This window comes from Mus musculus, chromosome 5 (genome assembly GCF_000001635.26).
Source record: "Mus musculus strain C57BL/6J chromosome 5, GRCm38.p6 C57BL/6J".
NCBI lineage: Eukaryota > Metazoa > Chordata > Mammalia > Rodentia > Muridae > Mus > Mus musculus.
Genome location: NC_000071.6, coordinates 30,790,246 through 30,815,584, shown reverse-complemented (window position 1 = coordinate 30,815,584; position 25,339 = coordinate 30,790,246). Strand labels below are relative to the sequence as shown.

The window sequence follows — 25,339 nt, the reverse complement described above, 5'->3', positions numbered from 1 at the left end:
ATCCCTGCACAGTGTGGCCAGGGCAGTGGCTCAGCACACAAGAAGGCCACCACACAAACACCAGCTCGGTGCGCCAACAGTAGCTGATCACAGCATAGCTTGACCCTTCTCAGCAAAATCTGTTCCTAAAGTGGTTCCTGCTCTCTGCAGCTACTTAGAACTATACTATCCAGGCCTGCTTTCCTAAGCCAATTCTGGCTCCAGCAGGTCAGGAGCAGGTGGGTAAGTATCCTGGGGTCCCAAGGTTTGGACAGATACGACGTCCCCCTCCCCCAAGCCTCCACCTGGCTGTTTACCTTGTCACTCTTTCTCTGGCTTATCACTCGGGGAAACTAGAAGCCGGGAGATGTCATGCCCCGGAGGAAAGAGAAGGGACAAGGGCAGGCAGGCCAGAGGGAGTTTGGGGAAAAATACAAGGCCATGGGTAGAGGTGCGACAGCGCCACATCTAGAGGGGAAGAACCTCTAGGTGGGTCCACAGGGAGGGAGAGAGGGAGGAGGACAGGGCAGGAGGAGTGGTTGGGGAGGCCTGGCCCCGAGGCCACCGAGGACGGAGACCCGCAGAACACGGGTGGGGGTGGGGACGGGGGCCGGCAGGGAAGGGGAGCTCGGTTGCCCTCCCCCAGCCCGGCCCGGGCCTCCCGCTGACTCAGCCCCACGGCGACCGTGGCCTCAGCCCGGACTCACAGTGCGGGAGGCGGCTCCGGCTGAGACGGCAGGGGAGGGGATGGGAGGCGGGGGCGCTGCGGCAGAGGCTGCGGCTCCGGCCGGCGGCTCCGGGGCGGAGGGTCCTAGCAGAGGCCGCCGCGGTCTCCGGCTTAAAAGCACCGAGACTGCGGGGGACGAGAGCACTGCGCAGGCGCGATGCGGCCGGGGCTGTCAGGACCAGCGGGGCGGAGCCAGGGCACCCGCCGTCTCCAGGCAACCGGGCGGCCAGAAGCGGACAACCCCTACCTCTACCTCGTCCTAGCAATGGCGGCGGGAGGTGCGAGAGAGGAGAACAATCCCTCTAGATCGCCATAGCAACGAGGGGAAGAAACTGACTGGTAAACGGACGGCGGTACGGAAGGAACGCTTTTACCGTGTCACCATGGCAACTGGGAACAGCCCCTTCCCTTTTCCTTAGCAACAGGGTAACAATTCCTCTCCCCTGCCTAGTCAAAGAAGGGACAAGCCTTTACTTCTATTTCTACAGTAGTAGCGGGATGAAGGGGTCTTTCTTCTTGGAAAAGTCTTCATCGAAGGACTGACCCTGGGTTTGATGATCTTTCTTGCTTTAAGGCTTCCAATTTGCAGTCTGTTACTCTAATCTTCAAAGGCGTGCAGTTTTCTTCACCTCAGTCAAACACCCAGTAACTTCCTGCGAGGAAGCCTGCACCTCTAAGTCAAGCTAACAGAATGGCATTTACACACGTATTTGAGGGTTTTGCTTGTGTGTCGTCGTTGTTTGAGATAGGTTCTTCCAGCCTAGTGAACTATAGACTCACACCTATAATTCCAGAACTTGAGAGCTGGAAGCAGGAGGATTTCGGAGAGTTCAAGGGCATCCCGGGCTTCGGAGTGACAAACTGTCTCAAAACAAAACAAAACAAAAAAACCGTGCACTTTTCTAGCCTAGTGACCTTGAGTTGACCATCTATGGTCAGCTATCCCCTTGAGTATTTACCAACCACATAGTCCTGCTCCAGTGCGTTTGCCAACAGCTCTCCTTCCTTCCTCTGGCCCACTAGCTGGTGTAGACTCTCTTATTCACAACTAGGTCCTTTGACATGACCATTCATGGTATAAATCCCTTGTTTCCACTCTGCTTTGGTGGATCTTCTCAGTTTGGGTACCTCCTCCTCCTCCCAACGCCTGCAGTCCCTGGTCCACACCGGTCTTTCTGATATTTTGTATGCCTAACACCGTTGTGTTCTCACTGGCATGGCACTCTTTCTTTGTACAGGTGCCTTCTGATTGTCCCTCATCAAGCCCATACTCCCATGTATGTCTCGAGGTCACCTCTGAAACAGCCTTGCACTCGCCTCCTTTGTGATACGCATTTTACACTAGCGTCCTTTGTTTACATTACACTTCTGTCTCTGCAGTCAGACCTTGTGTCAGGGTGGGCAGGATCGTGTTTACTTATCAGCCTCCCTGGCATCTAGGACAGAATGTGACACACACGAGAGCCCCACTAAATGTTTATGGGATTGACTCCAGTGAAGATGAAGGAATTAATTCTTCCTGGCTTTCTCGGATTTAGCTGCCTTAGTCTCTGAGCCCAGATCTTCCTCATTGTCTGCGAGCATATTTGTCAGCGACATCTGCTGCTTCTCTTTTAGGTGGCCCACACCTGTAACTTGAATTTTTTCAAATCTTATTTTTAATGATGGTTCTTAAATGCTTTAACCTCCCTTGTAGCCCACCATCTACCAGAGGTAGTGGAAAAGAAAGGATACCGGTGGAGGGGGACCTGTTTAGAAAGGAAGGCTCTTTGGATCAACTCCTGTCGATGTATGTTGTCTGAAAATTGGCAGTTCAGTTTCCAGTTAGCAGGCAGTGGCAGCTCAATCCATTCACAAACATTCCATGGATACAGCAGCAGTCTAGTTTGGTAGAGTTGGGTTAGCAACAGAGGTGACACGACCTAGCAGAGACAGCTAGACCTCAACCTCTGCTTGAGTCAGGAGGAGGGACCAACGGGAACACCAGGAGAAGTTCTCAGCTGTGCCTCTCTCAGAGAGGCAAAGATCAGGGAAGACATGAGACCCACAAGCATTGTACAGCTAGCTGTACCAGCAAGCCAAGCTCTGTCTCCGTCACTCCATCCAGCCCTACTTATAGGACTCCAGACATCACGTGTCCTCTAAGTGCCTTGCCTCTGCACAAGTCTTGCCTCAGCACATGCATCAGCCTGAGTCCAAAGAGTCCCGACAAATGCAGCTCAACTATGCAACATAAGGCAGACCAATACATGCATGTTGTTAGCAAAGAATCCTTCATCACGTGTCCTTTTACATGCTTGTTGTAGCAGAACATCCTCTCGCCTTTGTCTGTTTCTGTGAACTCCTTCATGAGTCTGTCTTAGTCTTTCACCTGTGTCCACTTTAGGAAAACACTCCTTCATGCCCGGGCAAAGCACCTTCCAACACAATGGACTCTCCAAAGAACCCTTAAGTTTCTACTTCACAGAGCCTACCTCTTGATCTTAATGGCAAGGTTCTCGTCATCTATCTAACCAAGACTGGCATTTTCTAGCTCCTGAGACCTCTCTCACAAATGTTTCCACTGAGGTGTATGTTCATCCTGAGTGAGGACACCCTCCATCCCCTCCTTGACTCTGCCCACCGTCTGCATGAGCATAAGCTTATTCTGATTGCATCCCTTTGGTGAACCACGCTGGATTCTTCTAGACACACTGACATACCAGAGATGCTGTCTTTTCCTTGAGTGACTAAAAGTCAGCCTTTCTCCTCAAAGTCTTCCTGTCTGGTTCCTATAAACTCCACCCCAGGACTACCCAAGGACCAGTGATGTCAGAGCACCCGAATTGGGTCCATTTTCTCAGGTAAAAGAGGAGATGGATTAGAGAGTAAGGAAAACAAACAAACAAACCCAGCATGTGGTGAACCAGTTTTCTCTCCTAAGTCTAAAGCAACTTTCAGGAAAAAGTTTGACAAATGTTGCCCAAGAAAAAGTGTGAGGAAGGCAGATACCTGTTTATATTTGGTCCTGGCCTCAGAGCTGAGAAACAGGAATGGTTCCTGGCTGCACCTTCAAGGTATCTGGATGCAGTGAAAACTGGGATGGGGTTTCACACTCGGCTTCCTTCTCTTCTCCTTTGTGAAGCTCTAGCTCAGTTCTGTGCTTGCAGGTGTAGACAAAGCCTGAGTAATGGTGACATGAAAGACTGCGATTCTTGAATCCCCATCTCTCCTTGAGACTGAGGCGAGGAGGACATCCTAAAAAGCGCTCTTCTTACCCTGCTTCCCGTTCTCTCTGTGGTAACCTCTTAAGTTTTTAAAATGCTTCTACATAATGGATCACTGTAGTTCTATGGTATAAACAATCATTTCGTTATCTGAATTTCTGTGGGCTAGGAGGTTCGGGTGAGCTCATTTGGATGGTTTTGGTGTCACTGAAGTCAAATGATGGCTGGGGCTTAAATACCAAGGACTTTCTGGGCAACTTCCTATCATCATGGTATCAGAGTGAGTTTTGGTTTTCCTGCCATCTGTTGGTTTCAGGGAAATCGGTTTTTTTACACAGTAGGGGAAGGTTTTAGGGAGTAGATGCTCCAATGCAGACAAAAGCAAAATCCCTCTTATAACCTAGCTTCAAAATCCTATACTTGAGCCATGTCTTATTGGAAAACACACACACACACACACACACACACACACACACACAAAACACACAGCCTAGGCATAGGCATAGTTCCTGTGTCTCAACAGGAGAAAGGTCAAAATTCTATAGCACAAGTATGGGACTCTTTTATATGTGAGTGTGCCTGTGAGTATACGCGTATGTGTGCATGTGTGCATGTGTAAACATGTGCGTGGAAGCCTGGGGTCAGTATCAGTTGTCTTCCTTAATTGTTTCTTTCCTTCTTCCTTTGTTTTTTTTCCTTCTCTCTCTCTCTTTCTCATTTATTTGAGACAAGAGTCTCACTGTGTAGCTCTGACTAGCCTGGCGTTCACTATGTAGATCAGGCTGACTTCATGTATAGAGAGCTCCTGCCTGTGCTCGCACGTAGTGGGATGACAGATCTGAGCTGCCACATCCTTTTTTGGGGGGGCAGGGCAGGATCTCTTACTGAGACAGTGGAGCTCGATGATTGGCTAAACGAATTTTCCAATGAACTTCAGGGAACCACCTGTCTCCACTGCCCCCAGCACTGGAATAACAGGCTCGTTCCACCATGCCCTGGAGATCAAACCTAATTCCCATGCTGTGTCTCAGGTCCTTTGTCCCCGAAACTTCTCCCCAGGGCGATAAATACACGTGGCTGGGAACTGTTGGTGAGGCTAATAATTTGGGAAATATAAATATAATTCTCCATACTTTGACACCTGCTCTCAAAATACACTCATCTCCTCCCTCAAGACCCTTATGTCTCATTCCATCAGCCCAGTGTCAGATCTCATCGTTTGAATCAGGTCCCTGTGTATGTATAGAACCTCTGGTTCTGTATCTGGGGACAACTCCATCCATTAGTCTGTGCAGTCAAGAACCTCATCATCTACTACAGTCAACATACAGTAGTAGCCCAGACATGGGATCACTGATATAGACGTCTCATTTCAAAGAGGAGGGAAAGTGAAGGTCTACACAGGAATTGGGCAGAGTGTCTGAGACCCAGCTATGTACTGCCATGGCCTGACTTAGAGTTCAGCATAACTCCACTTACTGATATAAATGAAAATATAGATCTTTTTCCAATAAATAATTCTTTCCTAAGATTTCGAATGTGTGTTCTTGAGAGAGAGAGACAGACAGAGAGACCGACAGAGATAGAGACAGAGAGACAGAGAAAGAGACAGAGACAGACACAGACACAGACACAGACACAGACACAGAGAGAGAAGAACTTTGAGTGTTCAAAGACAGGGTATTTCTCTGACCTAGATCTTGACAAGCTAGTTCAGCTGGCTCCCAGTGAAGAACGGGGATCGATCCACTTCCTTTTGCCTCTTCAGCACTGGGGTAATACACGTGAGCCACCACATCTGTTGTTTCTGTTTTTAAACTGGTGTTCTGGGTATGGAATCAGGTCTTTGTACTTCCTAGGCAAGTGCTTTAGGGACTGAACTCTCCTGAGCCCAGATAATGTATCTTGATGTTCAATATGTGACAGTATTTATCTACTTGTTTATTTTGAAATAAGGTTATCGGTAGCCTGATCAAACTATGTAGCTGGAGGTGGCCTTGAACTCTTGATGCTCCTGCCTCTGACTCCCTGGTGCTGGGTTTCAGGTGGATGCCACACCCAGCTCCCTCCTTGTAAAGGATGCACCTTCCTTTGTTCACATCATGCTATACTTATTCATTCATGCTTGCATGAGCATTCTGCTCATACCCACCTTCTAGCCACTGTGCTATGTGCTACTGTGAACTCAGGCCCACAAATGTCTCTCTGAGACCTGGTTTTACATTTTTTGGGGGCATATACTCAGAAGTGGAATTGTTTGAATGTAGGGTAGTTCTGTTTTATCTTTTCAGAGGAAACATTTCTTATCTCCTGTTTTTTTGTTTTGTTTTGTTTTTTGATAGTTGTGGGGATGTTCATTGTGAACTGTCTCTGCCTTCAAGTCTGAGACTATTTTATATGCTTTCAGCCACTTGTACATCTTTTTTGAGAGGGCTGGGTGAGGGGCAGTCTCTCAGAATCCCTTTTCCCATCTTTTATGTGTGTGCATCTATGTGCCTCCACCCATGATGGTTCTCCCACTTCTTAGACCTTCAAGGCAGTTCTGTCATCAAGGCTCAGTGTCCTTAAGGGAAGTAAATTCTCCTCCCTCCCCACCCACCCACACCCAGTCTATCTTGAATTTTTTCCTGTTGTTCAGTAGTAAGAGTGTTTTCTGCTAACCAACCTTTTATCAGATACATAAATTGGAAAGAATTCCTCTTACTCTGGGTTTTCTTATCACTCTCTAGAGATGCTGTTTTTGTATTTTGTTGAGGTAGTTAGCTAAGCTGTTGCACTCCCAGCCTCGAACAAGAGCCCTCTGGATTCCTGAATGAAACACACACGCAGGAGTGCGCTCACACACTCACACACACACACACACACACACACACACACACACACACACACACACACAAGCGTACCTATGATAGTTAATTTTGATATGCCTTGACTAACTCAAAGGCTGGGCAGTTCTAAACATCTACCTGGCTAGCCTACGTTTCACTCCAGTATCTCTGGCTCAACACCTTCTAAATCTGTTTTATCTTTGCTGCCCTGTTACCTTCTAGGCAGCCCCTCCAATGAGGCCACTTTCCCATTCCACTTACATTTTGGATGAATTTTCTTCCTCAGCTCTAAATCTGGTCAGTTTCCCTCTGAGACATGGCCATTTCCCCTCCTTTCTCCCAGTTTCTAGCCCTCGAAAATCTTCAGCGCTTGGACATGCAGACTCCTGATTTTGGGGGCTGGAATATCAAAGCATTAGACCATCAGTTTTTGATGCACAAGTTTTCAAAACAATGTTCACGAAATGAAGTTTGTTCACATTTTTGTTTGTTGCCTGATAGTTGACACTCTGCCATGACACTTAGACATTTTCCATTCATTGTACCTTGTCCCATGGATGTGACCTCGAACACTGGATGTTCCCCAGGGTTCCCACCTCCACCACTCATCTGACGAACCCCATTCATCTTGTAAAATGGAAACCTTGTCCTTCCCCAACAGTAACTCCCCTGGTTCTAGACTACATTCTGCCCGTTCTCCTCTCCACACTGTTCCCTGAATGGCCTCGTCTTTCCTGGTAATTTCTGAATCTATGTGCCTCCACCCACGATGGTTCTCCCACTTCTTAGACCTTCAAGGCAGTTCTGTCATCAAGGCTCAGTGTCCTTAAGGGAAGTAAATTCTCCCTCCCTCCCCACCCACCCACACCCAGTCTACCTTCCTACTGTAGTTATGGTGTAACTCTTCTCCCCCAACGCCCAGGGTGCTTTTCTATTAAAATCAGTTCTATTCTGAAATGTCAGTCACATGTTTGTGTCCATCTGATCTCTCTCACCATGATCATCTCTGACCCAGAATATTGAATTGTCTCACACCTGCCTGCCTTGTCAGACTCTCCATTTCTGATCCACCCCAGCATCACTGCCTTAGGGCTCTTTCTACAGGGTGAAGCCTGTCACATGACACCAGGCTTTAAATCCTCATGGCTTTTCTCCACAAAGTGGCTTATGAGAAAGTTATATAATTACATAGGGTGGAAGAGCTATAGAATGGATACATTTTCCAGGTTTTTGTTTTGTTTAGGGAGTAAGAACAACAATATCTTTTGCTTATTTGTTTGTTCGTTTCAAGACAGGTGTGTAAAAAAACCTGGAACTCTCTGTGCAGGACCAGGCTGTCCTTGAACTCAGAGCTGTGCCTGACTCTGCTTCCTGAGTGCTGGGATTAAAGGCATGTGCCACCACTGCTAATGATATCTTTTACACTGAAATGACTGGACATGTGAAGTAGATATAAAACCATGTGATTTTGAAAGTAAGACTTGTCTTAGTTAGGATTTCCATTGCTGTAAAGAGACACCATGACCAAGACAATTCTTATCAAGGACAATATTTAAAAGGGGCTGGCTTACAGGTTTAGAGGTTCAGTCCAGTATCATCATAGTAGAAAGGATGGCAGTGTCCAGGCAGGCAGGGCACTGGAGGAGCTGAGAGTTCTACATCTTGTACTGAAGGCAAACAGGAGAGCATTGTCTTTCAGGCAGGCAGGAGGAGGGTCTCAGAGCCTAACCCCACAGTGCCCACTTCCTCCAGCAAGGCCACACCTGCTAATATTGCCACACCTTGGGCCAAGCAGACAGTGCTCCTTGGGCATCTGTAAGTGTGGTAGAAGTTTCCATTCATATCAGAGGCCCAGAAGTGTTAATAGTTCACCTAAGCAAACCCACATGGCTAGTGAACATCAGAAGTAGGTTCTGTCTGGGAGGTGATGCTGCAAAGAAGTGGGTTCTGAACTACAGCCTGCGTCCAATCCACACCCCCTCTGTCCCATGCGTGCCGTGCCTTCTGACTGCCACCATTTGTCAAGGTGTCTTTTCCTCAACTCACTTCTAGATATAGGCACTGTCCTTGGCTCACTTTTGGACTAGCTAATGCAGGTCTAGGACGTGATATATGGGCAATTATTAAATGGATGGTGGAAGGATCAGTAAGCCTGCCAGACATAAACTGCTACATGAATATATAACATCTTTATTGAATGCGGATTTCTGGTCCTTCTTTTCTTTTTAGCATAGTATACCACAAACACTTTTTTTGACATAGTTATTTATATGTGAAGTTTAAATTTAAGTGGCTGTCCTGTTTTATTTATTTGAAGATTAGTGTGAAAGACTCAACTCTCATAAGAGAGTTCCAGTTATGAGAAAAATGACTGTGGTCCCTCATCCATGTGCTGGTTGCTTGCTTTAAGCCATTCTGGGGTTCAGGGCCAAGCATAGAAACATGTTGTTTTTCCTTGAGTCTTACCTGGTCACTTCATGGTGGCCTGTGTGTGGCTTAGGCCAATGTAGTCACTGATGAGTTTACGTCGCCATCTGGTGGTCATTCTGGGTAGTGCTATGAATGGAGTCCACCCTACTCAACCTGGAAAAGCCCTGGTAGACCAGGAGGGTCTGGCTAAGGATGGACAGGGATGGCGCAAGGGAAGACACACCTTTCTGGCAGCTGCTGCTGTAGCTAAGGATGAAGGCATGCCAAAGGAGGTTAACTTGGAGTGCTTTCCTCTCCCAGAATCCTCTGCTTCTCCAGTCGATCTTTCCATTCTCCAAGGCATGAAGATTCTCCTCGACTCTCATTTCTCCCTTTTTGATATTATGTGTGTGTGTGTGTGTGTGTGTGTGTGTGTGTGTGTGTGTGTGTAATGTGTGTGCTTTCGATATCATATGTATGGATCCAATACTTAATCAAAGCTCTAAAAATGTACCTTGATGCTTTTTTTTTTTTTCTAAAAATTTGTAGCTCTAGCTCTTAGATTTACATTTTTGACCCATTTTGGATGCGTTTTCCAGATTGTGAGGCAAATTCCAATTCCAATTTGTTTTGCATGTGGATATCTATGTGTCTAAACACAATTTGTTGAGAATACTGGTTTTAACTTTTTCTCCACTGAATTATCTTGAAATTGCTATTGTTAGGGTCAGAGTCTGGGCCTTTGCAGCTCTAACAAGCAAGGCTGGGCCACCATCCTGCACAGGCAAATAATAGTAACAGACAGAAAAAGATTCATACTGCATGTCCCTTGGGAGAACCGGTAAGGAGGGTCAATGGTATGCCCAAGCCCATGGTCTGAGTACTGACATGAGGTTAAGTAGAGAGCAAGAGGTGTGCTTCACTGCACATTTCTGGACAAGATGTGGCTCTGGCCCTCACTGACCCAATGCTGACTGCTGCCGTTGGCTCTCAGTCTGTCCTGAGTCAATGCCAGCATAGTGCAGACTCCTTCCAGAAGACAAGTCCCCCTCTGGGTGATGTAAAGGTCTCCAGCTTTAACTTCCCCAGCATGAGACTGGTCAGGGAAACATATGCTCCTTAGAGGCCATTGTTTTAGCAGACTGCTAGCTGCAGGGGACTGCATGTGCGTGTACGTGTGTGTGTGTGTGTGTGTGTGTGTGTGTGTGTGCTCCCTTATCTTCATGCCTGCCATGTGTTTTCGGGGTTTGGATAAGGTCTGAGTGTGTTTCCCAAAGTCTGTTGAGTTGGTTGGAGGGGTGGGTGTGGAGGGATATTTGAGAGGGAGGCCTACTGAGAGGTGTTGAGCTGTCTGGGGCTCCGTCTTCATGACTAGATTCATGATGGTTTCACCAGCTCCTTAAGGTTTTCCTGACTTTACTCTTCTGAGTCCTCTGTTGTTCCACATGAATTTTAAAGCCAGCTCTCCACCTTTACAGCTGGAATTCTGCTGCGGGTTATGCAGAATCTATGGCTCCATTTGAGGGACTATGGCCACCTTAATGATATGAAGTCATCTGATTCATGACCATGGAATTCTCTTTCATTTATTTAGGTTTTTTAAACATTTCCAACAGTTCCATGTGTTTCAGAGCACAATTGTACCTGTATCAATAAACACTTTATAGTTTATAAGTTTAAAAATATTTACTTTACCTGTATGTGTGCACAACTGTATGTGCATATCTGTAGGCAACCATTGTAGGGTGTCATATTCCCTCAACCTGCTGTCCCATGTGGTTTCAAGCTGCCCCACTGGGGCTGGGGACTGAATCTGGGTCCTCTCTGAGAGAAGCCAGTGCCACTGGGTCATCTTTCCAGCCCTCACCTTCTTCTTTTTGATGCTACTCTGACTGGAATTGCTTTCTTAATTTCACTTTTGAATTGGACAAGTCTCATTCTACACCAGAAGGAAAGGACCTTGCATGCACCCTTCACACAGATATGTGCTTCTACGCTGTATGTAAGGTCCCGTGTGTGCACACATTGCTGAAAAAGTTCTCCCTCCATGGTAGACAGTCTTGCACATAACAGACAAGAAGATGTGTGTATTATATCTTAAAAACTTACTGTTGAGAGACAGAGACAAGACAAAGTGTATGCCTTGTGTGAGTCCATGAATTAGTGTTCAACTCAAGACAATGCTCATTTTTCGGGGACATAGTTATTATCCATGGGGTGGGGGCACTGATACGACAGGAGAGTCACAGAGCTGATTTCCCAGGCCCTGGCAGTGTTCTGTCTCCAGCTGTACATTGGTTTAGTACAGATTTATCAAGTTGTGAACTTAGATCTGGCAGGTTGTTTGTATAACTTACACGCAGACATTTGAGAGAACGATGTCATGGAAACAGGTTAAGACTGGACTACATCATTGAATACCTGACCCATCAGATGTAGTGTGTCAACAACCATTCCCAGACTCTTTCTGAATTTCCTTTTAGCCACAATGCCCACTTCCTTTTGCAAGTACCCTTCCTTGAGTTTTAAAATGGTCCGTTTCTCCACCCACCACAAGATATTTCCTGGAGAGGGGCTTAGTTTACACCCAGGTATAACAGAAAGGCTATATATTTGATAATTAAAGAATTGAAGTGTAACAGTGATTAGGCTTCTACTTGCTGTGGCCCCTCTGTCTGCATTTTGAACTTCAGTCAGATCTACAAGTGGCCATCTGTTTCCTGGAGCATTTCACAGTGGCCAAGCAGGACCTGGTACAACACAGTTCCTGATCTCGGTGGCATTGGATTGACAGGTGAAGCCATGGGAAGCACGTGGTAAGACTCCTTGGGGTCCTGCCTTTGACTGATCCTGGGATGCTGAGGTCCAACCCTGTGCGTGATGTTTTGCATCCTGAATGTCTTGCCACACAGAATTGCATCATAAACTTAGCTCTGCCTCCCTCCTTAAAACTTCCTTATACAATTTTCTAAAGCAACGATCCCATTCCATCTTTAAGCTTCACACAGATTTATCAAGCTGTGTTCTCAGATATCTCCACATCTCATCGCTGTTGACATTTTGTGTGGAAGAATTCCTTGTTGCAGTGGCTCCCCCGAATGCATCCCGAGTAGATGGCTTGGCAGGGTCCTGGAACTCTATCCAATAGATTCAAGTAGTGCTAGTCTGCTACGTTGTGACAGCCAAAAGAATGTCCAAAGATTTCCTACTCTTGTCTCCTAGAGGACAAAACTGCCCCTGGCTGAGAGCCACTGGGCTCCATGAACAACTTCAGACCTCCAGTCTAGAAGGGAGCCCCACTTTGCTCACTTAGGTTAAACCATTAATCCCCAAAGTATTGGCTTTGATTATAGATTGGAATTGGGATACCAGTTTTCCTAAACACGATGACAGATGAAAGCAGTATCTGAGAAACAGAATGGAAGGCAGCATTCTTTTATGCCCCCGCTACCAATTCCCAGGAGTTTCGCAACCACAGTGCAGACAGCAGGGAGAAATCACAGAGCAATCTGCAGAAAGCCACTCCTTGGGCCACGTCGCAGATAGTTTACTCTGGAGACCTGGCTGTTGATCAACAGCAGCCCCCACATGGCAACAGACTAAGATGACTAGAGCGGGCCTCAAGTTCCTCTTAGGAGCCACCAGGAATTCTGATGATCACTGCCATGGCATTAAGGCAGCATTACTGAAGTGTCGTCCTTGGGACTCAAAACACTCAAAACCCGGTCAATCCTTTCCCAGTAGTTTCAGTTCCCCAGTCATGAAGGTGTCAAAGCCTTTCCCAAAAGTCTGTTTGTGATGTTGACTCCTCAGTGCCTGGAAATATGGCAATCTGGTGCTGCGGGGGTGGGGAGCACTCCAGGGCCCCCAATCTGCAACACTCAAACCAGTTTGCAATGAAGAATTCCAGCAACACGGAGGCACTGGTTAGAAGATGTCACCAAAGCACACAGAGCTGTTGGGAACTTTTCAGTTGGGTGAGCTTAGATTTCCGGGGAGTTGCCCCCAGAGGGCCTTGGAGAGCTTGAGTTCCTATAACCATGTTGTTTGTCCATTCAGAAATTACATAAGGAAATCACATCTAAAACAAACGGTTTCCTTTTAATAAAAAAAAAAAGTGAAAAAAAATCGCATATCAAGGAAATTTCCAATGCATTCATGTGACTTAGCAGGAAACAGTGCTCATCCAGGAAACAGATCTCACTGTAAAGCAGACACTGAGAAGAGCGAGGTGGCTTTACAGCGAACTTTTACGGCGTGGTAAGCTCAATATGTAGCTTGCTGGCAATGTTTTGTAATAGCTTCCATTGTCAGGTGGAGTGGTGCATGCCTTTAATCCCTGTGAGGTCGAGGCCAGCCTGATCTACATAGTTCCAGGCTAGCCAGGGCTGCCTAGTGAAATCCTGTCTCAAAATAAAATAACTTAAAAAAAAATCAATTGGATGATAGTGTCTACCCTTCTCAGTATCGTGGTTTCTTCTTCACACCTAGGGTTCCCATGAGCCCCTTCCACAGTTCCTAAAGCCACTTGTGCCCGAATGTGAGACAACCTGTAATTCCTAGAAATCAAGGCTGATGGTGCACAGTTCTAATGCTGGTTCTCCTGTCTGATCCTAGTTTTCAAGTCCAAAACTGTGGTTCTTTTTCAGCCGCACATGTATTAACATTCCCAGGGTCTTCCCAAGTACGCACCTGTACACGCCTCGGACCATGCAACGGTCTGTCTGTCATATGTGACTGTGCCTTCTCTCCATTTTGTTTTTGAGACAGGGTCTCGCTCTGTAGCCCAGCCTGCCCTTGCCTTCTGAGTGCTGGGACTAAAGCTTGTGTCTTCCCCCTCCACTCCCTGTATTTAGCATAGATTAGTGGAAACCTGCTTTGTTCCCCAGAGTGCTCTCCTGATTTTCTCCACCATCTAGAATTTCCTCATTAGGGTTGTATCTCTGAGGGTTAAGAAATCTCCACAAGGGCTGGAGAGATGGCTCAGTGGTGGAGAGCACTAACTGCTCTTCCAGAAGTCCTGGAGTTCAATTCCCTGCAACCACATGGTGGCTCACAACCATCTGTAATAGATACGGTGCCCTCTTCTGGTGTGTATGAAGACCTCTACAGTGTACTCATAGGCATAAAATAAATAAATCTTTACCAAAAAAAAAAAAAAAAAAAAGAAAGAAAAAAAAAAAAAAGAAAAAGAAAAGAAAAAAGAAATCATCACAAGGTACCCCACAGTACTAAAATTAACAATGCACTCACTCTGAGACAGGGTCTGTGTATATCTGACCTAGGCTGGCCTCACACTCGTGATCCCCCTGCCTCAACTTTCCAAATGCTGTGACTATAGCTTGTGCTTCACTCATTTTAGTGTGAGCTTAACTAGGTAATCTCCCCTAACAGTCAATGGCTTTTGAGGTCTAGTTGCCATACTCAACAGTAGGGTTCTAGAAAGCAAGTAAGCAGTCAAAGGCCCTTCAAAGACACTGAGAATATGGGATGACTAATCCCAATTCTTAAGAGACAGAGGCATGCAGATCTCTGAGTTCAAGGCCAGCCTGGTCTACAGAGCAAGTTCTGTTGACAGTCAAGCTTAGGTAGTGAAGGAAACCATCAAAAACAGACATCTGGTGAAGATGTGATTGAGCAAGGGGGGCCATGTTCCAGCTGCAGCAAGCAGCAGACCTTGGCAGCTTTGGCCCTATGGTTCTGGCTTTAGAGTCGAGATCCCCCTCTGTGATTAAGGAAAGTTGCTGAAGCCAAATGTATCCCAGAGAGCCCATTGCACAAAGCTGTGAAGGCATACTTTCGATGGCCTTGGAGACCACAAGAGGTTTGAGATGCCAGAGCTGTGGGCTGCCTGCTGAGGAAAGCAGCTACCAGGGAAGTAGAACCAGCCGGAGAGAAAGACTCGTGTTACAGCCAACAGAGCTGGAAGGAGTTGGAGATCTGAAGAGCATTTTGCCATCAGACATGGAGATGCAGAGTCTGGAGTTTGCCCAGCTGGTTTTCAGTCCTGCTATGGTCCAGTCTTTCCTTACTGTTCTCCCTTCCCTATGTTTTGGAACGGTGATGTATATCCTGTGATGATTTGTTGGAAGTATGTATTTTTTTTAAAAAATTTTTCATATTCTAGGGGATTACAGTTCGGAGATTGCATGAATCTCAGAAAAGACTTAATTTTTAATGATTGTTGAGACTATAATAGTCTATGAGGACTTTTGAAGTTGCACTAAATGCATTTTGCATTATATTATGGCTATAAGCTTATTGGGGCCAGGAAGTGGAAAGTGATGGTTTGAATAGGTTTGGACCCCATATAGGCTCTTGTGTTTGAATGCTTGGCCAAGGGAGTGGCACTATGGGGAGGGGTGGCCTTGGTAGAAGTGAGGAGGCACTGCTTTGAGGTTTTAAATGATCCAGCTAAACTCAGTGTGAAACACATCCTTCTTGCATGCAGAGTAAGATGTAGAACTTGGGCTGGAGAGATGGCTCAGAGGTTGAGAGCACTGACTACTCTTCTAGATGTGCTGAGTTCAATTCCCAGCAACCACATGGTGGCTCGAAACCATCTTTGATGAGATCTGGTGCTCTCTTCTGGCATGAAGGCATATATGCAGGCAGAACACTGTAGGTAATAAATACTGAAAAAGTTCTCAGCTCCTTGTCCAGCACCACGTCTGCCTGCACACTGCCACTACCCTCCATGACAATGGACTAAACCTCTGAAGCTGTAAACTGCCCTGAATTAAATGTCTGCCTTTACAGAGTTTCCTCTGAGTTTTCCTATTTCAGAGAACATGCCAACTGTCCCAAGGAATCTGTCTTAGATTTTTCTTTTCCACCATCAGAAATCCTGGTCTTTCGGGAGAGGGATGACCCTTATCACAAATGTTTATTTTTATACTTTTTACTTTTGTATCTCCTGACCTTGTCCAGATCTCCCAGTGAGCTACCACTGGATCAGAGTGATGGACCAAAGCTGTTCTCCTAGCAACGGAAGCGACACATAACCGCTGCAGAGAAGACTTTCTGTCAGGCTGCCTCTTCTTGAAAAAACACAACAGAGGCCGAGTGAGAAGTAGCTACAGTTTAATTCAAACCTGCACCAGAACACAACGTGTTGGGCTGTTTTGTTTTGCCTCAGACGGTGGCCAAAGCATAGGGCCATGTGTCGTCTTGGGATCAATACAACCTTAGCACCATGACATTTACAGAGTGAGGAAGTCACTTGGGTGCTGGGGTGCTGACAGCTCCTTTCTGACCCCAGGCTGTGCCTGCCACCTCAACAGCTGGTGGGGGTTTGGCTTCCGTGTGGTTCTGTGGTTTTTGGGTCAATATAAGAGATGCCATTGTCACGGCAATGGCTTGACAAGCAACCTACTGTGGACTCCTAGCACTACACATACACACACGCACACACACACTGTAGCACAATTTTCTGGCAAGTTAACCCCACAAACCTAGAAAGCAGCTAAGGCAAGAACAACAGTGTTTATTCAGCAAGTACAAGACCAGTTTGAGAGCTGCATTCGGGGCAACCAGAGACCCCTTTCGCTCCAGCTGGCAGCCACCGGACCTGGGATGGGGTGGTGGGAGCTCTGCATGGGGCAGGGAGTGGACACAGGGGAGTGACGGGTTTGGTTGGCTCTAAGCCTCCCATCTAGAAGCTCCTGGGTGAGCACACAGGCTATGAAAGGGTGGGCTTGGGTCTGTGGAAGGGCGGGGTGGATGAAGTAGAAGGCCCACAGTGGCCCCTTGTACGCGCACTCTCCTACCACTTCAGGTGATGCACTTCTCAGGTGGAGGCGATTAGAGAGGGTAAAGCGCTCCTGGCCCACTCCAGGTGGCCTGCCTAGCTGGCCCTACCACCCCTTGGATCTTTGGCATCTGCCCAAGGCCCATGACCCAGCAAGGGCAGAAATAGACAAAGATGATGTATAGCTAGGTGTGGTAGCTTGTGTGTATAATTCCAGTACTTGGGGAAACGAAGGCAGGATTTCTGTAAGTTCAAGGCCAGGCTACCTAAGCAAGATTTTGTCTCAAGAAGAAGAAAAAGGGGAAAGAGGAGGAGGGGGAGGAGAAAAGAGAAGAGGAGGAGAAGGTAGGAGAAGGAGAGTAGGAGAGAAAGAGAGATAGACACCGTCAGCGTCACTGTTTATGATACCTGTGACCTCTAGGGTCATTACCTACTGTTCCCAGGGCTATCTCAGTCCTCTGGGTTATCTGTCTCTTCAGCTCCTAAGTGAGGACATTGGGTGCAACTAAAACCGCACGCAGGTTCCTAACACTTTTCTAGTCCAGGCTCGAACATGAGTCAGTTCATGACAAAGATAAAATCGGCTTGTGCAAAGCAAAGCAGAACACGCCCCCAGGAAGAAAGCACTCTGTCTGGTTAAACTCCTGGTGGGCCTGACATCAATCCACAACTGTTTCCCACAGCTAGGTTAGACTGCCGAGGCCATGAGAGCAGTCATGGACAGACATTTCTGGTGCCTAAACTCTTGGGGGCCTCAGTTTTTATCTGCAAGATGGGGGACAGTGGTAAGCCCCACCCCATCTCAGAAGCCCCTTGGAGTTTACCTGTCACTCAGTGAGAGCTGAGCTCTTTGATGGACCCAAAGCAGGACAAAAGCGTGCAGGGGTGACTGACAAGCTCTGTGGAGCCTCTGACAGGTTTGTGGAGCTCCAACAAAAGTGAGATCACTTGCCAAAGAGGGGCGGGGATGAGGCTTATCAAAGGCAGACAGCTGAGCCACTCTGCAGACTGTGTAGCCACCTACGAGAACCTCTAAGGAGCTTCTAAAACAGGGCGGGTCCGACCAGTCCTCAAGGAGAGCTTAGTGCCGAGGATTCCATAGCACCTGTGCAGTGGGGGTGGATGCTACAGCTAGGCCTTGTGGGTTGAAGCCCCTTCCCTGGCGGTTGCCTAGGCAACCTCCCCACCCCCCAGTCCCTCTTTCTCAGCCAGTATGAGGCCTCTTACTAGTCACCCAGGAGGAGTAGCTAGGCCTTGCCCAGCAGGGGCAAGTTATAGGAAGCTGTGTTGGGCTATGAGGGTGTGGATGTGGGGTTAGCGCTGGGGTAACCCGGAGCAGAGATGCGGCCTGAAGGTTTCCAGGGTCAGCATCCAGCATTGTTTGAATGTAGGGAAGTAGGAGGGGGTGGCAGGAGGTGTGGGATAGGGGAGGCACGGTACAGGAAGCAAAAGGACCCTGGGTTGGGAGGAAGGGGCCAGGGGTCCAGCCTGCCCCCGCCTCTGCCCTGTACTGTCTGGTTGGTGGTGAGTGCAGCATCTCCTACAAACCAAATCTATTCCAGATTCTATGCTATGCTAGTGACACAAAGCACCGTTATTTTCCACAGGGTGCACAAACAAGTCAAACCAAACCACTGCGCAAACCAAACGTGCAAAACAAAACCATTTACACGCGCCTGGCACCAGCCACATGCCCACCCAGCTACCCTTCCGGGGCCTGGGACTCCCAGAGGGCGTGGGTAGGGAATGAAAGAGGCTAGCAGAAAGCACAGGGTGTCCCAAGCACAGCCACACCCGGGGTGTCCTGACTGTACCCACAAGGGTACAGCTGGGATGAGTCAGGAGAGATGGGACACCTTGGGCATGGCTGTGGAGTTGACACCTGTCTGACTTGGGAAAATGTCACCATGGGGCCTAAGGGATGAAGGGGGAAGGCCCTTACTTATAAAACACATTTGCTAAAGTGCTCTGGACACCTGTGTGGGTGGGCAGCAGGGCAGAGCACTAAAGTCTGGGCCTTCCCAGAGCCAGCACAGGAGGTCATGGTGAGAGGAGGGTTTAGGGCCAGGTGCTATGCATTGGGTGCTGTGCATAGTGTGGGCTTCTGGGGCCCAGAGAAACCCCAGGGCCAAGGAAGGAAGGAGCAGGGCAGGAGGGACAGCTCAAAGTGCCTTGTTAGGGGTGGATCAAAGCCCCGTGAATCACGTTCAGACAAGGGGAGGGCTCCCTGGTTCCTAGAGCCCCCACCGGTGGAGCACTGCCCTGCCCAACCTCTCCCACCCACTGCAGCTCTGGCTGGAACATTTGCAGGCAGGTGGTGGTTTAGCATCCTCACTTGTTGAGGGTGGGGCTGGTCAGAGCCTTTACCAAATACCGCTCGACCTGCCTCCAGGGGGCGCAAGGATCCGAGCTGAGGCCCGCTTTGGAACGTGGTCATCGATCTGAGAACCTGCAGGAAGGAAGCAGGGAGGGTCGGTCAATCAGGCACTGGCTGCCTGGGTTAACAGGATCCTGACACCAGGGGCCCAGTGGCTGAGTTAAACCTTCTGCGAGTGTGTTCTTTCTTCTCTCCCTTAATGTGTATGTGGACCTTAATGTGTCCGCGGAGGCCAGAGAATGCTGTCCGCCTATTTTAAGACCTGGAGCTACGTATGTGCACGAGCCCAAGGAGGTGATGGATTCCTGGAGCTTCTGGATGGCAGGCAGTGAGTGCTGGGAAACTGGGAACTGAGCTCAGTCCTCTGGGTGGGCCGTACATGCTCTTAACTGCTGAGGCCTCTCTCCAGCCCATGCCTGGCTTTTTACACATGGTGTCTTGGGATTGAGCTCAGGTCCTTGGGTTTACAAGGCGAGCGCTTTACTGACTGAGCCATTACCCCAGTCCCGGGTGCCTCTATCCCAGTATCTGGATGAGAAAACCAGGGCTCGAGGACATTATATGATTTCCACGTTTTGCAATGAGAGGGCTTTGAAGAGCCTGAGTTTGAACCCAGGTTTTCTGACTCAGAGTCAATGTTACAGCCTCCTTACTCACTCACATGGACAGCATACTCAGGCTCTCTTGTACCATCACACTAAGGGACTAGCCAGCTATCACGCCGACCTTCAGACACAGTTCTCAGGCAGTAGACCAGAGAATAAAACAGGAAACCAGGAACTGTTTTGGAAAATGAAAGACCCATATAACCAAAGGCCCACACCTTTAAGACTCAGAAGGGAGGGTCTAGTGTCCCATAGATCACAGGGGTCATTCACCAGTGTTCCCCATCGTCAACAGATCAAGACTTGGGGCTAGATGAGAGATGACAGGCAACTTGAGGTCTGCTGTGTCTGAAGGAGCCACTGTCAAGTCATGGCTCTTGGACTGGGGCAGAAGAGGCCACTGGCTAGTCGGGCCCCATAGTCCCAGGGTCCCATCATTTCTTGTGAGGTCAGCTTTTGCAGGCTGTGTGCTCAGGTCCTAGGAATCCACACCATGGACTGGCAAAGCGTTGGTGTGTTTGGACAGTGCTCCTGAAACACCATCCAGCAGTCATGCTCACAGGACTAGCCCTTTGGGAGCAAGTTTTTGGAGGACTCCTCTCCACAGGCCACCAGCTCATTCAGTGGAAATCATAGGTCCCTGCACAAGCTGCTGTCATCGCAAAACTGGGACTCTAGGGACCTCAGTGGGCGGGGCTTCAGAGGTGGGGTCTCTGCCTCTCATCTTGGGATGGTTTGTGTGTGGTCCTCATTCTCTATCCCTTAGGACTCCATGCTCGTGTTCCTCCTGCCTTTCTTCCCCAAGTAGAGACAGGTCTTGTAGGGTAGATTCTTCTGGCTAGTCCTGGGGTCAGGGAAGCTGCGTCACTGCCTTTCAAGTGGTGGTGGTGCTTGAAAACAAAGCATCATGAAGGACTATCGTATTTCACGGTCTCTGCCTGCTCTCCATTGAGAACACCTCACCACTTATGAGGCAATCTTCCCTACCAGGGACACCTGAGGTATGTGAGGTATAATTGCACAGATGGGCATGGTCTAAAGGGACCCAGGCTCAGTGTTGGTGTCACTGGGAGGGCATGATATTAAAAACAGGGCCAGAACATGACAGACAGACCTAAGGCATTCTGTATATAGATAAGCGCCAGGGATATGGAGATAGGGAGATTAACTGGGAGTCAGAGCCAAAAGAAAGAAACATTTTACTTAAAGTTATTGAAATGCTTATCTCCCTTAGAAGACAAAAGGGAAAGTGGAGGGAAGGTGCAGGTGTGAAGGCCAGAGAGCAGAAACGAGGAGTGAGACAAAGATTCCAGTGAGGTGGGGAGTGGGAGGGGACAATGAAAGGAGGGAGGGCTGGCCTTCTGAGCCCTGGACATCTGTGGGGCACCCTGTGTGCAATGTCCTCAAGGTGTTTCAAGGGACAAAAAACATCAACAGGGAGAATTGTGGCCTGTGGCCTGTCCAGCTGCTGGTGAGCAAGCCTGGCTGTCCTGGGCCCTTCAGCCTGTGTGTCTCCAACAGTACACGCTCATAGCAATACAAAGGCCCACTGCCTGGGCCTTTATCCTGCCTGCCGGCTCCCACCACACCCTCAGTCTTACCAGAGAGGCTGAAACTGGATTCATGAAGGTCCCGCATGCCCCCGTGCCGGGTGACTGGCCGTGTGGGCGTGTCTGCCAATGGTGTTCCCATCTCTTTTTTCCCAGGGTGGACAACAATGGCGACATCCCCTAGGTAGGGAGTGCGGTCCACTCCCCTCACTTTTAAGGTCTAGTGAAGAGAAAAGACAGACACATCAGAGCCAAGTGCACACACAGCTGCAGCATCCTCCGCCGACAGCTGCCACTCTGCACAGGACCTGAGACACACGGGTGACAGGCTTCTTGCTTCCATAGTCCAAGCACTGAAGAATGCTATTCTTGCTTGCTTCTACATGAAATGAGCATGTGCATGCATGTGTAAGTGCCCGTGTGCAGGAAGTACCTTGGTCTCTGCCCTTCACATGCGTAGAATCCTTCCTGGGGAATTTGGCAGGGTAACGGTTGGAGACCTTATCCATGGTGAGCATTCTGACACATACAATGGTGTCCTGACAATTGCCAGGATCCCAATGGGCCAGACCTTTTCCTGTGGTCTGACAACCCAGCAAAATCTTACCCTAGATAGGCTTTGTTTGGATATGGGCCACTGCTGGAAGCAGTACTGAAGGGTTAGGAGTTATACTGCACACACCAGATAGCCAAGGTTCCAATCTCTGTCACTTAGAGCTGTCCTGGTCTAGGTCAGTTATGGTGATTCGCTATATTAAAAGTGCTACTGTGAGGGGGAGAAAGTGTGTTGGAGCGTGTGCAGGAGGCTGAGGGAGCAGCAGCAGCAGCTATATGAGCACTGTATCCTTTGAGGGATGGAACCTCAATTACAATGTTACACACTGTCTGCCCACAGTCTTTTTGAGAGAAACAACAGGCACAGGGGATTTCTGAAGGCTCCCTTGGCATTAGCAACACAGGAAAGGAACTGAGCAATCAGCCTGTGTATCAGGAGGACCTCACTGGTCAAAGATACATTCGCCAGGTTCCATATTTGCTTGCGCACTTACATTTTATCTATTGAGACTGTCAGAGAGAGGCCCGAAGTTTGGTTCCTAGTATCCATGTGAGGTGGCTAACAGTTGCCTGTAACTCTAGCTCCAGGGGCATCTGAAACTTCTGGTCTCCATTGGCACCCTTACACACACTCTCTCTCTCTCTCTCTCTCTCTCTTTCTCTCTCTCTCTCTCTCTCTCTCACACACACACACACACACACACACCATCACCATCATCATCACCATCATCATCATTATCACCATCACCACCACCATCATTATCACAGGTGTACGCAAAATCACAAGTGGAAACCAGCATTTTCCAATTCCACCTTCCCTACTGTCCCTGTTGCATACTCTTCTGGCTAGAAGGTGACAGATAGCATCCAGAGGATCCCTGTGTTACGGCTTGAATCTGAAATGTCTCCCCACAGGCTCACATTCTAAATGTTTAGTCCCTGGCTGGGGCCCTGGAATCTTTAGGAGATGGGACACGGCTGGCCTTTGAAGGTTATTAAACTGGCCTCTCACTCTGGCTTCTTCCCCATCTGCTGTATGTGAACAGTCATTCCACATATCCCTCTCATTATGAGCTACACCCAGTCACTTTAAAGTTTCTGAAACTTTTCCCCTTCTGAGGTATCCTGGTCAATTGATGTAAAAATAACATCAACATATATATAACAAAATATACAAGATGACAATGTCTGAGAGTTAAAGGGGGGAGTGAAGATGCCCCCAATATGGGCCTTGACCTCTTCCCACACATCTTCCTTCCTGCCCTCCTTACCTTCTCTCTCTGTACCAGCTTCTTATAGACAATGTCTGGGAAAGACCGCAGGGGACAGAACTTGCCAGTGCCCTCTGCACACATGAAGACGCCGTTCTCATACACGACTCGTCCCCGGCTGATGGTGACCAGCGGTACACCGTGGCAGCGCATGTTCTCATACAGATTGAAGTCTCCACCCTGCACCTGGGTGCTGGCTGAGATGGTCCTGGTGGGAATGAGGGTGGAACAAGAGCTTCTTATAGCACACCTAAAGACAGCACAGCACGTCGTGACAGAGAGATGCCACCCAACAGGAAGGAATGGTACCCAGAACTGTCTGATATGGGCTCAATTCATCCACTCAAAATCCTTGTTTTGGAATCTTTACCCTGAACATCTCAGCATCTCAAATACGGTGCCACGGTAGGACATAGAGCCTTTAGAGAATGAACGCAAATGGAGGCTATATAAGTGTCTATTTCCCCCATCTAACTGCTGTCCTTAGAAGAAGGGATGAGACACTGGACATGGGCACATGTAGGGATGGTCAGACACATAAGCATGGGAGGAACATGGTCATCTGCATACCGCCACCACCACCTTTCTCTAAACTTGAAATGCTGCAAAGATTACTCACCTTTGCAGTTCTGAAAATACAAGTTTTTCAAAACCCTAACCCCCTAATCCCAGGAGACTAGCGGCGAGCTTTACTTTGTGGCTTCCGGGTCCCACACCACGACATCAGCGTCGGCTCCGGGGATGATACGGCCCTTGCGAGGATACAGGTTGAGGATCTTGGCTGCGTTAGAACTGGTGACGGCCACGAAACGGTTCTCATCCATCTTTCCTCCAACCTGGAATGTGGCAGAAGTACCAGATCAGCCTGGCTCTGAGGGTGTGGCTCCCCCAGGCACTTGCTACCCCAGCTGTGGTCATTTATCTCAGAGGGGATTTATCTGTGGTCTTAGGGGGAGCAGTGCTACATGCACTGTCTCCCGTAGTTGACTGGTGGGGCTTGGCAATCTGCTTGCTCCTTTCTTCCCCAGCCACCCAGCCACCCTGGTGACTTGTGCCAAAGGCTGCCTGCCTGGGCAAATGCACCTCCTAAGAGCAGCTCCACTTGTGTGTCCACTTGGGATGACTAAGAGGCTTCCCTTCATGTGTAAGAGTGTACATCCCCTCTTGTTTGTTGGATTTCTTCCAAGACCCCACAGCATGCCTGAGAGCACAGAGAACTGAGACCTATACATAGTAGGCTTGTTCCCTATACATGCACACTTAGAACCAAGTGAACTCCCACAGCAGGAGGCTAAGGACAAGTGATACAATAGAATAACTTAACACTACATGTAACAAAATGTAATACTTACAGTATAAGGCATGGGAGTTCAAGCCTGTAACCTTAGCTCTGGGGAAGCTGAGGTAGGACTGATGAGTTTAAGGCCTGGGTTACATGGTGAGTTCCAGGCTAGCCCAGGGTGCAAAACCCATCTTAGAAAAACAAACAACTTCTCCAAATGTATGAATGATATTTAGAGTTTTCCATTTAATATTTTGTGGACTGTGGACCACCTGAAACGGTGGACAGATGGAAGACACTACTGTATATTCTGTGTTCTGAAAGAGCTAGCTATCTGTACTGCGCTGGGCAGCTGTATGCCTTTCTCGAGGGACATGTCCTGAGCTACCTCCTGGCCTCTCCCTGAGCTGGTGGCTTAGTTTTCAGTACTTCCAGTCTCTTTGCTCTTGTACCGAGTGTAGAGTGTATTCTATGATAGATCAAGACCAAAACAGAACAACAAAAACTAACCAAACAAAAAACCCCTACTCTTCATGGGCAGAACAGGTGGTATTCAAATGAAATCCCTACCCCTATCTTTTTTGAAATTCAATTAGGCAAAATATACCCAGCATATTATATTCATATCCCTTGACCCAAAAATCCCCTTCTAGAAATCTGTTCTAAGGAAGTAATTAGAAATGGTGACATCCTTAAGCAAGGACTTGTTCACAGCATCATCTGAAGTGTGAAAACTGGAAATAGCCAAGAGTTTCAAAGGAGTAACTAAATATAGCATTTCCACTGGAGTGAACATTACG

At 48.2% G+C, this 25,339-nt stretch overlaps 2 protein-coding genes and 1 long non-coding RNA gene across 8 annotated transcripts in view; 1 reads left to right on the top strand and 2 right to left on the bottom strand.

Annotated features, from left to right (window-relative positions):
• Mapre3 (microtubule-associated protein, RP/EB family, member 3) overlaps positions 1 to 979 on the bottom strand; it is a 51,501-nt gene extending 50,522 nt beyond the window's left edge. Inside the window, exon 1 of one of the 4 annotated variants that reach the window (XR_376791.4) lies at positions 687 to 857. The gene's annotated coding sequence lies outside the window, so the exon portion shown is untranslated. Of the gene's footprint in view, positions 1 to 296 lie in introns of all 4 variants that reach the window. The other 3 variants (XM_017320579.2, NM_133350.2, XM_030254023.1) reach the window with 3 other exon arrangements.
• Gm46907 lies at positions 834 to 16,350 on the top strand. 2 transcript variants are annotated; one of them, XR_001784835.2, is made up of 2 exons: positions 834 to 1,059; positions 16,080 to 16,350. It is a non-coding gene; the product is annotated as a predicted gene, 46907 (long non-coding RNA). The 2 variants fall into 2 exon arrangements; XR_001784836.2 differs by having other exon boundaries at positions 834 to 1,132.
• Positions 16,216 to 25,339, bottom strand: part of Dpysl5 (dihydropyrimidinase-like 5) — an 87,806-nt gene continuing 78,682 nt past the window's right edge. For both annotated transcript variants that reach the window (NM_023047.3, NM_001356948.1), the window contains exons 10-13: positions 23,951 to 24,093; positions 23,258 to 23,465; positions 21,483 to 21,651; positions 16,216 to 19,348 (exon numbers count right to left, since the gene is read on the bottom strand). In NM_023047.3, the coding sequence (NP_075534.1) occupies positions 19,263 to 19,348; positions 21,483 to 21,651; positions 23,258 to 23,465; positions 23,951 to 24,093 (606 nt within the window). In that variant the 3' untranslated portion in view covers positions 16,216 to 19,262. The remainder of the gene's footprint in view (positions 19,349 to 21,482; positions 21,652 to 23,257; positions 23,466 to 23,950; positions 24,094 to 25,339) is intronic.